We start from the raw sequence: 13,156 nt of genomic DNA on the forward strand, positions 1-13,156 counted from the left end.
ATCTCTTTCGGCTTGGGGGCGGGGGGGGGTGGGACGACGAAAGGACACTTTCAACAAGTGGAAAGTTGTCGCAGGGTGGGAATTTTCAGCGTTTAGAGCATCTCTGGCCGCGGCTGGCTTGCGCTGCGCGCCTCCGGGGGTGGCCACGGCCACGGGGGCATCGCCGGGGCAGGCGGACCCACGGGGGCCGGGCGTGCGGCCGGAACCTCGGCGCCGCGGCTGCGGGAGGCGCGGGGGAGCGTGTTCGGCGCGGCGCGCTCCGGTGCTGCTCGGCGCGCAGGGGCATTGTGGGCGTTCGGCTGCCGCCGCTGCGGCTTTCGGCGGGTTCTGTTAAAATGGCGCCTTAGGTAGCGGGCGGGCGGCGGAGGTAGCGGTCAGGGCTAGGCGCCGGTTAGAGACGGGGAGCTTCTTCCCGTGTCTCTCCTCGCTCCCGCCTCTGCCTCCTTCTCTCCCCCCGCCACCTTCCTCCCGCCGGCGAGGATGGCGAGTCCGGACCAGAAGTCCCCCAACGTCTTGCTGCAGAGCCTCTGCTGCCGCATCCTGGGCAAGAGCGAAGGTAAAGGCCCCCCTCGGCGGCTGCTGGGGCGGCGGAGCGGTCCCCCCTCCCCGCGCGCGGAGCAGGGCGGGGGCGGCGCGGGCGCGGCGGTAACGGCCGCGCGGGGGATGGGGAGGGGAAGGGTGGTGCTGTCATCACGACGGGGGGGTGGCGGCGCTGGCCGAGCGGGCCCGGGCCGCCCCCTCGGCGGGGAGCGCCTTGGCCTCCCGGCCTGGCGCCTCCCCCCCCCCCGGCCCCGGGGACAGGCGGCGGCCGGCTGCGCGCTGGCAGCCCGGGCGAGCGGCGCCGCGGCTGCGGGAGGCCCTGCCCCCGCCTGGGGATGGCCGCGGCCGCCCCGGCCTGAGCTGGGGGCAGCTTGGGCGCCCTGCGGCGGGTGCGGGGCTTGTGACACCCCCGTGTCCTCCCCCCTCCTGGCTCCTAACAGCGCTCCCCGCTCCTGTGGAGTGGGGCACTGCTCCCTGGATGGCTGGGGCAAGAAGTGGCTGGCGTAGGTGTTCATACATCTCCATCTTCGTCCGATGCCTCCTCGAGTCAAGTAACTGCTCTGGCAGCTGAGTGAGATCTTCTAGATCCCCTATATCTTGCCGCTGCTGTGATGTTCCAGCAAGGGATCGAATCTCAGTGTTTGCATAACTTCTGTCTGTTGCAAGCAAGGCAAAGCTTCTGTTTTTAGCAGGCGGTTGGAGGGTGGAAAGGAGGAGGTGCATCTGCTATGACTGCTTTCTAAGTGCTATTGAAAAAAATAGCAATGTTGCTGTGTTCATAAGCGTTGCTCACCAGAGAAATGTATGATCTAGCTTATGTTCTGTCCATTTTCTCACATGAAAGTTGACTTTCTTCCATATTCTTAGTAGCTGTAAAGTCTTCTATGTGTTTTCTCTTGCCACTCTTTTTTCCAAAAAGTTACTCTAGATTACCTTTAGATATTTGATGACAGTAACTGTAATAATTTTGAGTATTGACTTCTTGTAAAGAATTTAGTTCAACCTGACTAAAATGTGGCCTATAAATGAATTACTGTTGTCTTTGAAGTCTGGAAAATGAGCAACAAGGTGCAAATATATATGTTTGTTGTGCTGTTCTTGCAAATTTTTTCACTCTACCTACTGGAGAACCGAGAAGCTTGGAAGAGTTAGAAATCTCCTTGCCTTCACTGAAGTGAGAATAGGGACGCCTTCACAGAAACACCTTTTAAGATGTTGATTGCTGGGTTGTTTGTTTGCCCCCCCCCCCCCCAATCTTTTTCTTCTCTATTAATATGTCTTCTGTAAAGCCCTAACTTTCCTATTTTCAGAGTTGTCAATCTGGAATAATTCTGTGACAAGAATTTCTGGTGTAGGTGTTTTCTCAGAATGTGACAAGTTTCTATTCTTCCCCTCCCTCCCCCAAATCAAAAGGCACTATTTAAAAAAAAAAAAAAAAAGTGAGCCAGGATTTCTTTTTTTCAGTCTTCTGTGGGCTATTCCATACTTTGAAGAGGGCTGGTTCCAACAGGATTTGAGAAGTTTCTTTAACTTCAGTGAGGAACTATTTGTATCCTCTGGTAAGAGAGCAGATTCCAAAAATTGCTTTTACAAATTGATCATGAGTAAAATAAAAATGATATTTCAGTTTGTAATGTTAGCTTCTGAACTGTTTAATACCTCCTGTGGTTTTTATGCAACTATATGTTTATTTTAGCAACTGGTTTAATTGTATATTAAAGGGTACTTCACATGAACATACAGTTATAAGGTGCTATTATAGCTTTACCTTTAAGGCTGTTTCTCATCTTTAAAATAACTTGGAAATATTTTTCTAATGCAATTAGAATATGTTCATATTTAAGAACATATCAAACTTTTACAAGAAGACTTGAATTGTTGTGCTGATTCTGCTCCCTTAAAAAGGGAAAGGGAAATTGACTTGCATTATTGGGGTAGTGGAGACACCTGTGAGGCCACTGTCTTTATATTGCCAATGTTGAATTGCGGAATCTTGTTTTCTTCATGACTTTTTTTTTTAGACATGTAGGGAACTACAATCTCAATATATCTAAAATTGTGTGTTCATAATGAGCATTTTAGTTAGATATGTGACATTTATAAAACTTAAACAGAGAAGAAGAATAGAAATAGAAAGCTATCCTGCATTTATCAATTGTGGCATGAGTGTTAAGGAGAGGTTGGCCATTTCTGCTGACTTGAATCTAGCCTGTCTTTTGAAGCTGTAGTATCTATATGTTTTTCTCACTTCTGAATGGAGTAATAAGGTTTTTTTTCAAGCTAATATATGCTTGCATATACTAGCTTGCAAAAAAGGGGGGGAGGGAATGAAAGCTTTTTTAAAATAAGCGTTGAACTCATTGCTGTATGCTGGGCTTCCACTCATGTAACTAAAAGTGTTCCCTCCTTTCCCCCCCTCCGTGTGTGTGTGACTCATGAAAGAGGAAGCTTATAGGAAGTTACCCATAATCATACTAAGTTGCTGCGTGCAATCTGTAGTCTGTTGCCTCTGATCGCTTGTGGGTTATTTGAGGTGGTCTTTGAAGTAACAACTTGAAAAATAAGGTCAGTTATCTGCTATGTTTACTATCACTCGTATTTTTATGCATGTGAGAGATTGGAGGCCCATCCTTACCCTGTTCTTTATCCTTGTATTAGGAGAGACCTTAGCACTGAAGACTCATGCTTCTCTTGACACAGTAAACTGTATGTTAGAAGAGATAATATATATGTTAGTTTGTTATCAACTCAGCTATTGAAGGTAAGTTCATAGAGACTGATAAACCAGAGAGTCTCTGTGGAAGAAGTCCCAGTCAGGAAGGGTGTGTATACATGGGTGGGTTTTGTTTGTTTGTTTTGTTTTTCCTCTTTGGCTCCTATGTTACGCCTCCGAGGAACAGAGAGGGTAGGGGAATTGTTACTTCTAGCGATTCTTTGTGTTGAGGTAGTGTGATGCATGTATCCATAGATGTTAGGGAAACCACCAGACAAGTTATTTAGCACCTCACTGTTCTTCAGGCTTTTAACTCTTATTTCTTTTTAGCACAGGAAAAGCCTGAAGTATGGTATTTGTGTGCAGTTAGTGGTCTACTTGGGGAGCTGCCTCCTCCCCCCGCCATGTACTCATGAAATTAAGCTGCTTTGTATGTACATGCTCTCTTTTGTGAAGCAGACTTTACAAGTATCAGTTTTATCTTTGAGTGTTCTATGATGTTTAAATATCTCTGCAGAGTTAAAAAATAAGAAAAAATGCCTAGCTACTTAAGAGATATTTAAATGTATTAGAGAAATACCTAATGAAAATTAGTAACAAGAAGCTGAAGCTAGATGCAAACAGCAATTTTTAACCATTTGCTTAAGTATCCTGCTGTGAACTTATTAAAATTCTAGCTTTTGATAACTTCTTGGAATAAGTGCTCTAGTAAAATACAAGTTGAACTGTAATGGGTTTGTGATAGAAAGTGAATCGGACTAGATGATCTAATGGTCCTTTCTGTCCATACTTTCCCTGAATTTGTCTGCACTTAAAAAGGTTTAATTTCCTTGGCAATGTTCCTTCTCAGCACTTCTTCTTGCTATATTCCTGAAGAAGCCGTGGCTTCAGTAGGAGCTGAAGATCCAGTCTATATAATGTCTACGTCTTAGTGATGCACTACAGCTAATATGGGATATGAGTGCTTTTATTCTACACCCATGTCTACATTCTACAGCTCCATGTCTGAAGTGCTCGTTAAATTTGTTTGAACCTGTTTCTGCTGGGGATTCTTTGGGTCTGTCTCTTCCCTACTTCTTAAAAAGCTTATGCTGAAGTGAGTTTCTGTCATGATGGAAGGAGACTGCAGAGGCTTTCAGTGGTGGAACTGTCCTTTTTCTCTTCTTCCCCTTTTTCTGACCATCCACTAAATAGACTGATGAATTAGTTTGCAGCATCAGTTAGCTGCATAGGTTTAGTTACTGTTTCTGGTGAAGAGCTCTTCCTCTAAGAACTTCATTACAAGATCTGCTGAGTTATGTGGGAGGAACTCTGTTTAAAAAAAAGTTTGTTTGTTTATTTATTTTAGAACTAAGGATTGGCAGACTTCTGTTCCTGTGCTTTGGCCAGTTCTCAAGTAAAGCTGGCTTCACTTGGTACTGTGTGTCTGCATAAGTTAGTTTGGGATCACTGCAGTTAGAGCTATTGCTGACCTTACTTTTCCTGCTTATGCACTCGCAGTGTCTAAGAGTTACTGTGTTAGTTTTGCATTATCGATCTTCCTGTGTTTATCCACATTATCCAAATCACTCTTACCCTAATACTTGAGCTTTCAGAGAACTGGTCTGTAGTATTTTTAATGACTTTTATTTTATTTACTGACTCCAGCAGTTATCCAGGACTGTATGCCTCTCTTTGGACAATGAATTTAAGCCTCCTAACAAAAAGCTTTTTGTTCTTAGCTGCCTTTCACAAACCTCTTGAAAATCTTAGATGAACTGAGACACTAGCTTTTTAGTTTTAAGAACTCTTAGTACATCAAATGATACTGCTGTTAATATTCAAGGTACATCTATTTGTTTTTGAATCCAAAAAACGTTTTTGTATGCCAAGCTCCTTCAGTGTTTTGGGAGGTACACGTGCTTTGGGAAGTAGTACTTTTGTCTTCATAGAACAGTTTGGTTCCTGAAGTCTAGGCTATGCCCTTGCTTTATTTTCATTGATTTTTAAAAGCTCTAAGCAATTGGAATAAATGTTAGTTTTAGTTTTCATGGCAGAGGAAAGCATAGAGTCCTAAGGTTGTTCATTCAAAAGGTGAAATAAGAGTATTCCTTACATGTGATAAGGGAAGCAAATACAAGCTGACAAGTTAGGCAAAAATTCACAGCAAGGCAAAAATTATAAGATGACTGTGTATTCAAGTTGCTGATATTCTGTGAGGCGTTAGTCAAATCCGCTTACTGACAATGCAGTAAGAACCAGCAATATTAAGACAATTAAATAGCTATGTTTCCTGTGCTGTGCCTCCAGTTTTGGAGCAGGAGGCACCTGGCTTTCAGGTAAGGAAAGACACGGGAGTTTGTAGGGTTTTTTTCCCCTGGTAGGAGGGGAGTCTGAAAACTGGAAAGACTGTTAATTAAGAATAAACTTAAAAACTTGCATGAAGAGAGTATTTTTACACTTATAGTTTATAATTTGTTTTTACTGTTATCATCATTCTGAAAGAAAGGTACTTACAGTTGTAAAGTTTAAGATAGTTGTATAGATTAGAAGACTGATGCAGGATTAGATTTTCATCGGGAATACTTAATAATTGAGCTACCCCAAAATTACACTACTTAAACATAACCTTTTGTACAGAAACAAGCAGTTCTGCTTATAATGGGTGTAAACTGTTTTTTAAGCAAAATAGTAACACTAACAGCCTTCTATGCTAGTAGATCTTTACTGTGAGGGTGACTGAGCACTGGAACAGGTTGCTCGGAGAGGTTGCGGAGTCTCCATCCTTGGAGATGTTCAGAAGCCATCTGGATAGGGTCCTGGGCATTGTGCTCTAGGTGACCTTGCTTGAGCAGGGAGGTTGGAATAGATGATCTCCGGAGGTCCCGTCCAACCTCAACCATTCTGTGATTCTACTTTATCAGCATATGACATCAGCATATTAATGTAACTTTTCTTTCATCGTGATAATTTATACTGATATAAAACTTGTTATGTTGGTAAAATACATAGAGGAGATATACCAGCATTACTGTATTGACAAAATCAGTATGCGCTCACAGTATATGTAAGAAAATTCTTCAGTTCTACAGCTCTGCTTCCATGCTGGGTTTTGCAACAGTAGCACATTTGAGTGTTTAACAGATGTGCTTAATGATTCTTTTCTTCCCAGGGTGTTTTAAATGTAACACAGTAACAGTGTTCAAGTAGTTTCCAGCAATACTTGATAGCTATTCAGTACTATGCGTAGAATATTGCATGCTGTTTAAAAGGCAGCTGTATTTGAATAAAATTGTGTTGTCTGGGGTTTTAAACTACCAAGAAGAAATAGTAGAGAGAGCTTGCTAATCTGTGAAAATAGTTTAAAGTAAGAAAGCAATTACCATCTGGTTCGGGTAAACTTTTTTTAGAACTGTCCTATAGTTTAAAAGTTATGCTTGCGAAGAAGTTCAAGTAACCAAGTGTCTATTTTTTAGGAAACCAGGTTTCTCACAATCATGATATGTTAATGTTTTGAAATAACTTTTCAATTACTGTTTCTGTTCGCAGGACTTTTTCTTTAAACTTTAAAATTTTCTCTTTTTTTTCTTTAAACTTCAAGAGACCTATAGGTAATGGTGTTGAAAGAAATGTGCAATAATGTAAAGTAAATTTCAGTTCACTTCCTAAAATTATAGGTAATGTCAGAAGCTTATTTTTTAGCAAAAGACTTGCTGAATTTCAGCATTTTCTCTGAAGCACAACTTCTTGCAAATACGTTGGCCAAGTGATTCTACTTTGTCTTCCTTGGACTTTTCCTTTTAAATTTCTGTTTTGTACTATTTTTTTCCTTGTTTTATTGCAACCAAATTCTTGCTATGTTTTACATCTCTGTTCTTTGCATGTGCTATGCTTATACCTTCTTTTATGTGGTTTTAAAATACTGTCATCTGCCTTTGGAAGCAGTTCAGTTTTCATTCCGCACTGTTTGAAGGAGTGCGGATAGTTGGGTGAAGTATAAACTTTTGAATAGCTTGCTCTGCTCAAAGGAACAATTTTTTTTTTTTAGATGTTTGCAACTGCTGTTTCTTTGTTCAACTGAATGACTGTTAACCAGTATCATTAATTTTGTGTGTATGTGTACTTATGGGAGACTTTCAGTTTTATGATTTGAGAGGGAGCGGCTGTCTTTTTTTTGCATTAGATGGTCTGATCAGACCTCTGAAAACTAAGCCATGTTCCTGTATCGTTCTCCCCTCTCCCTGCAAACAGCTGCAGCAATTTCATGTGTCAGGTATGTGACGTTGCTGTTGTATAATAGAGCCATACTGTATAATAGATCCATGTAATTGCTTATTGATGAAAAAGTTGTGTACCTGTCTATGGGTACATCCTATCTCTTTGAAGTCCATCTGATGTCTTCATGGCTATTCTTTGAGAAGGGAAAACAATTAAACATGTCTATTCACTATAAACTATGTGAATCTTTGTTTTGCTGATGACAGATGTCCTTATTAAATTATGTAATCACTTCAGATACTGAAATTATTTTACAGACTCATAAGAAATAATCTGATGCTGAAGAAACTCCTATAGCAAGGAGTTATTGCTTTTAAAGGAGCAGCTGGACTCTGTATAAATAGAACATGAAAATCTGAATAAAACATAATGTAAAAACAATCTTGCTACAATGTTATTGAATCACCAGTGCAAATCTGTATGTGTAGAAAGCAGGTAACTTTGGGCCCTCTAGTAGTGTAGCAGGCTTAATCTTTAGAATTTTTTGATGGAATTATAGTCCTTCTGCTAGAGATCTTTCCCAGATTGCCTTGTTAGGGGAGTATGGAGAAGACTATACCATGTTTCTATGCTTTAACTAGTCTCACTGTAGTTAATTTTGAAATAGAAGATTATTTATGATCTTTCTCAAAACATCCCCATTCCAGGAAAATCCTACTACTTACTATTAATAAAGTATCAATTCTGTTTTTTTATTATTAGATTGAAAATTTAAACATAAATCTTCAAAATTTCTATCCAGAAACTTTCATATCTGCATTTCTTTGTCCCTCAGTGTTGCCATCAAGATCCTGTTGTGCTACAAAACTAAAGCTTAGGTAGTCTTTTTTAAGTCTAGTGTGAAGCCGCTTGGAAAACACACAAATAGCAAAGTTCTTGTTTTCCGCCCCCCCCCCCCCCACCTCCTCTCCCCTTATTTTCACGGCAAATTCCTGTTTCAACATCATCAACTTAAACAAAGGAAACTTGCAGGAATATACAGCTGTTTTCCTCAGTCAGTTCTTTTGGAGAAATTAAATTCTAGGTAGTCTCTAGAAGCTTTTTTTTCTAGAAACTTCGTACATATCTATGCTGGATTTAATTACTTCATCAGGTGACCGAAGATGGTAAACCCACCTGACTTCTCATTGTATGACTCATAGTTCATTTTAATTTAATCTAAACCCCCAAAATTGAAGGGAACAACAGAGAGGAAATATGGTACCTCCAAATCTCTTTGAAACGCTCATTTGAAACGTTATGGTTCAGAAACCAAAGAATTAAAAAAAAAAAAAAAAAAGTACAATAGAGAACTGCTTACATGCAAAAATGTGCATTGTTGTTCAGTGAAAATCAGAGCATTATATATAATTTGTTTTTTCTCTGAATTAAATATTAGGCTTACTGATAATCTCAGTATAAACCATAGAATATACTGAAAAGTCAGCACAAGCAGCTGAATAAATAATGCTTAATTGTCCAGACATAGCAGGATGTTGAATAATAAAATATGTAATTGATAAAAACCCTTTTAAAAAGATAAACATACAGCAGTGTACCACAAGGTCATAAATATGTAGGAAATAGGTTCATTAAGTAAAGATATGAATAGATCTTTATTTTCTAGGGGTTTGTGTCCCAAGTCTTCAATCAGTTAAACTCGCTGTTGCATCCTTCAGCCTCCAGCCACAATACTGCCAGCTGGTTCTCTTGTTCCTGGTAGCCCTCTTCAAAAATTGCTCTTCCTTCACCTTCTAGGTCTGTGTTTCTTCATGCTCACAAGCGACAGTCTGGGCAGGAGGCACCACATGGTACTGCTGATTCTGTGCTCGCAGGCTGATAGACCAAACCAAATATGGAGCCACCGACTGTAGTCTTTCTCTCAGGGAATGTTATTTGGATGTTTGTTCTACCAGTCGCCAATTTCCATGAAACCTGTTTAATTTCATCTCCAAGACCTCTGTCAAATTTGTTAAAATCTGTCAGTAGTTTAAAAGTTAATGGAGGGAATAGAGAGGATGGTGCAGGTGGATGGATTGGTTAATTTCAGAAGCCTCATTTTCCTTAGAAAACCAAGCTAACACATCTCAAAAGTGAGGAAAAACTGCAGGGGTGACTTTTTTTCCTGTGTGTTGTGTTGTTTTTCTTTGTTTTGTAAATAAGATATCCATTTATATTTTTGGTTTCCTGTTTTTTATTTTTCTGTAACCTATGTTGAACTAGTTTGTTGATGATGATGATCCAATGTCTCTTCTCTAGTAGTTTAATCTAGATACATGTCATAACTGACACAGTGCTCTGGAATCAACCCTTGATCCTTTTCCTAACTTTAGTTCACCTGAGTTGTTTGAACTGGAGCTCACTTAGCAATCTTGTTTTTTACTGTCACTTGACTTGGGCTACAATTTAAAAACATTTATGCCAAAAATATGAAAGAATGATTAGAGAAACCTAGCTCTTGCCCAGTTGCTGCTAGGTGCACATTTGTGGAGTTGACAAAAGATAAAATAACTCTCTTTATTTTCTGGGATAACTTACTGCCAATGTTTTTACATTTAATTAACTTTGCTAAATTCAGTGTTCCATTTTTAGGGACCTGTTTTTTCCCTTCCCCCCGATTCTATATATAATTTCTGGAAACATTGAGTTATTCCATAATGACATGCATTTACCTAAGAATTATGCAGAAACAGTTCCTCATGCTCACTCTCCCCTCATAGTTCATCAGTTTAGTTCAAGCCATTCTATCAGTGAATTCAGTTAGTGGATTATTGTTGTTTGAATTCTAAAGTGCTTGTTGCAGATGAAAAATTGCCTAGTCTAACAGTAGAACTATTCTTTCTGGGAGGCATTTAGATCATGCATATTTGTGACCTTACAGTGATTTGAGACTGGGTGATTTTTTTCCCCCCTGAAAGTAGAATGATAGGCATGCTCCTTTAATAGTCTGATGTATTAAAATACTGATAGATATTTATGGTCTGTCTGAACAGATTTATTTTTTTTTCTTGTAGTGAACTGTTGCTTTTTGTGAACTGGTTTATTGTGTTTGCTGGTTTACAGTTGTGTTCTATTAGATTGGGACCTGTATGTGGAGTTTATATCGCAAGGTGGACAAAAATGGGCATTCAAAAAAAGTAGCACATTCTGATTTCAAATTTCTACTTTCCATAAATATCTGGAGATCTGAATGGATTTTTATCAATAATTGACTTGTTTTTTCCTAGTTGATTTTCTTTTTTTCCATTGTAAATGTTGATATTATCAATTTAAGAAGTGATACAACACTTTAAGTATCTCTGCTTCTAACGGACCTTCACCCTATTCCTCTTCCATGCTCGTTTTGTATGTGTTTGTCCAAGGCATCATCACTTCTTATTCCTTGGTGGAACCACTGCTGCATGACTCTATGGTTTTCAACTGAAAGTTGGCTGCTTAACTGATTAAGTAAAATGCATGAGGAGTCTGATGCATTTGCATGCAAAAATTGTTATATTCAAAACAGACCTAAAAATCAGAAAGTGTAAAGAGTCAAATAACTGACACCACACATTTGCACTTACTTTTTGTCTAGTAATATTCCCACCATATTACTAGTTATTCATATATGAGAAATAGAAATTTATCCAACACTCTGCGTGTGTAATGACAGTAGGCATGACTGTAGTGTTATTCTTTGGTCAACTTTCAGATCAACAAATGGGAACATGACTGTGTTGTAGAGGAGCTAATACTGAACTAGCTCTATCTCAGCCTTATCATCTGAAGTCAGTGCTAATCTTCCCGCAAAGCAGAGATATTTGTCTCAAAGCAATACTGTTTATCAACAGTATTAAAGATAGAATCAATGCATGAATGATGGTGCAGTTGAAGGAAGTCACTGGCTGTTTACATTAGGCACTGGGAGATAATGCAGACATCTCTGAACTGGCTTTGACCCTAACTTGTAAACCCATGTGTAGCAGATATCTGAGTTCAGTTCCACAAGTAGGATAATCCAATTTGGGTGCCTACTGTTAGAGTATACTTAGTGAACATGGCTATATTGTTCCTATGTGTGAGCTGAATCTCATGAATTTGTGCAAAGTCCTACAGGATTTTGGTTCCTGGATAACTGCAGAGCCAATCGAAGTGTGTAACACGAATAATTGCATAGGCCTAAAAGTATCTTCCATCTGCACAGAGGTTCTAGTGCCATTACAGCAGTATGTAGCTGGTACAACTTCTAGGCTTGTTTTTGTGGATAGGCTTGTTCACAAATGTAAGGGCAATCATTTTGCAGTCTATACAGGTGAGTGTTTTAAAGTATAGCACCACTAATCTGTCTGTGGTGAACTGTACTTGACTGTCCTTAGGTTAGAAGTGTGTCTAAGGAGTACCATAGAATAATAGCTGATCTAAGCCAGGTACATTTGTGCCAGATTTGCTTTTAATAGGACTTTTAAGTCTGTTTAACTCAGAGAGTTTTTTTTATTTCTTTCAGCTGATGCAGCCCAGCAGTTTCAATATGCAGTGAGAGTTATTGGAAGCAACTTTGCTCCCACTGTTGAACGGGATGAATTTCTTGTAGCTGAGAAAATCAAGAAAGAACGTACGTGCATCTTTATTTCTTTCCTAGAAATAGGAATGGAAGTGTCTCACTTTATCAGTTTTATAAAAAGAAAAGTGAATTCATAAGGTCTGAATATTGTGAGGTGCACTTTAAAAATATTACACTTTGGCACAATTAATTTCATGAGCACCTGTGTAAAATTTGTTGAATGAGCATCCTGGTAATGGAAGGAATCATTGTTTGTTCATGTGACTTACCTGATGTTTCTTGCCTTCATTTTCTCTACGAGTTTATCTGCAACCACCTCAAAACCAAAACATTAGACTATGTCAGTATAAGTTATACTATATTTGTATTCCCTTGTACTCTGTTCTGCTCTGAGTCAGCAGTGTTGTGCTGTGTGAATCCAACAGGGAGGTGATGCATTCTTGAAAAGCCAAATACTGCTTTCAGCAGATTCTCTGCTCTATTGTCCGAAAACAATTACTTGAAGTATATTAATTAAACTAAAGCTTCCTGTTTATGCTCAAGCTTTGAATATTCTGTCAGTGAAATTGGGTTGGGGTAACTGAAGTCAGTGGTTGTAACCTTTTTAAAGGACTCCGTTGCTCTTTGTTAACCCAGAGCTTCCATTACCTGCTCCAAATAAGCCCATTAGAACTTTTGTACATCTGACTTCAAAACACTGTATTCTATGGTGTACGCTTTGGCCAATACTAGGCACAGCATGCGTGCTCATTAAATTTGGGCCAATTGCCAGGAGTTTTGAAGCTGATGATCTCCCTTATCTTCTTTCTGCACTACTTTGGCTTGTAGGTTGATGTCAGTGGTCATGGAACAAGTAACTGGATATATTCTCCTAACTTTACGCTTATTTTGGAGTTGCCATTCAGGAGGTCGCTTATTTGGCAAAATGTACTTAGCAGTGGCTTTTAATATTAAATAGCATTTTTAACATGTAACAGTAGTTGTTTTATTAAGATTTCTTTAGCTGTTTCTCTGTGTGGAGCGTGTTGGGGTTTTGGGGGGGTTTTTTGTTGTTTTTTTTTTTTATATGGTTCTGTTTCTTTTTAATATGTTTCTTTTTCTAATGTAATGTGGCTTTTCTGAAGACA

At 39.6% G+C, this 13,156-nt stretch overlaps 1 protein-coding gene across 5 annotated transcripts in view; it reads left to right on the forward strand.

The window, feature by feature from the left end:
- The first annotated feature begins 404 nt into the window (after window positions 1–404).
- Window positions 405–13,156, forward strand: part of TUBGCP3 (tubulin gamma complex component 3) — a 68,221-nt gene continuing 55,469 nt past the window's right edge. For 2 of the 5 annotated variants that reach the window (XM_067295780.1, XM_067295805.1), the window contains exons 1-3: window positions 1,044–1,091; window positions 2,005–2,099; window positions 11,973–12,080. In XM_067295780.1, coding sequence (XP_067151881.1) covers window positions 1,075–1,091; window positions 2,005–2,099; window positions 11,973–12,080 — 220 coding nt within the window. In that variant the 5' untranslated portion in view covers window positions 1,044–1,074. Of the gene's footprint in view, window positions 557–931; window positions 1,092–2,004; window positions 2,100–11,972; window positions 12,081–13,156 lie in introns of those variants that run through there. The other 3 variants (XM_067295790.1, XM_067295814.1, XM_067295799.1) reach the window with 2 other exon arrangements.

Source organism: Apteryx mantelli, chromosome 1 (genome assembly GCF_036417845.1).
Source record: "Apteryx mantelli isolate bAptMan1 chromosome 1, bAptMan1.hap1, whole genome shotgun sequence".
In the NCBI taxonomy this organism is placed as follows: Eukaryota; Metazoa; Chordata; class Aves; order Apterygiformes; family Apterygidae; genus Apteryx; species Apteryx mantelli.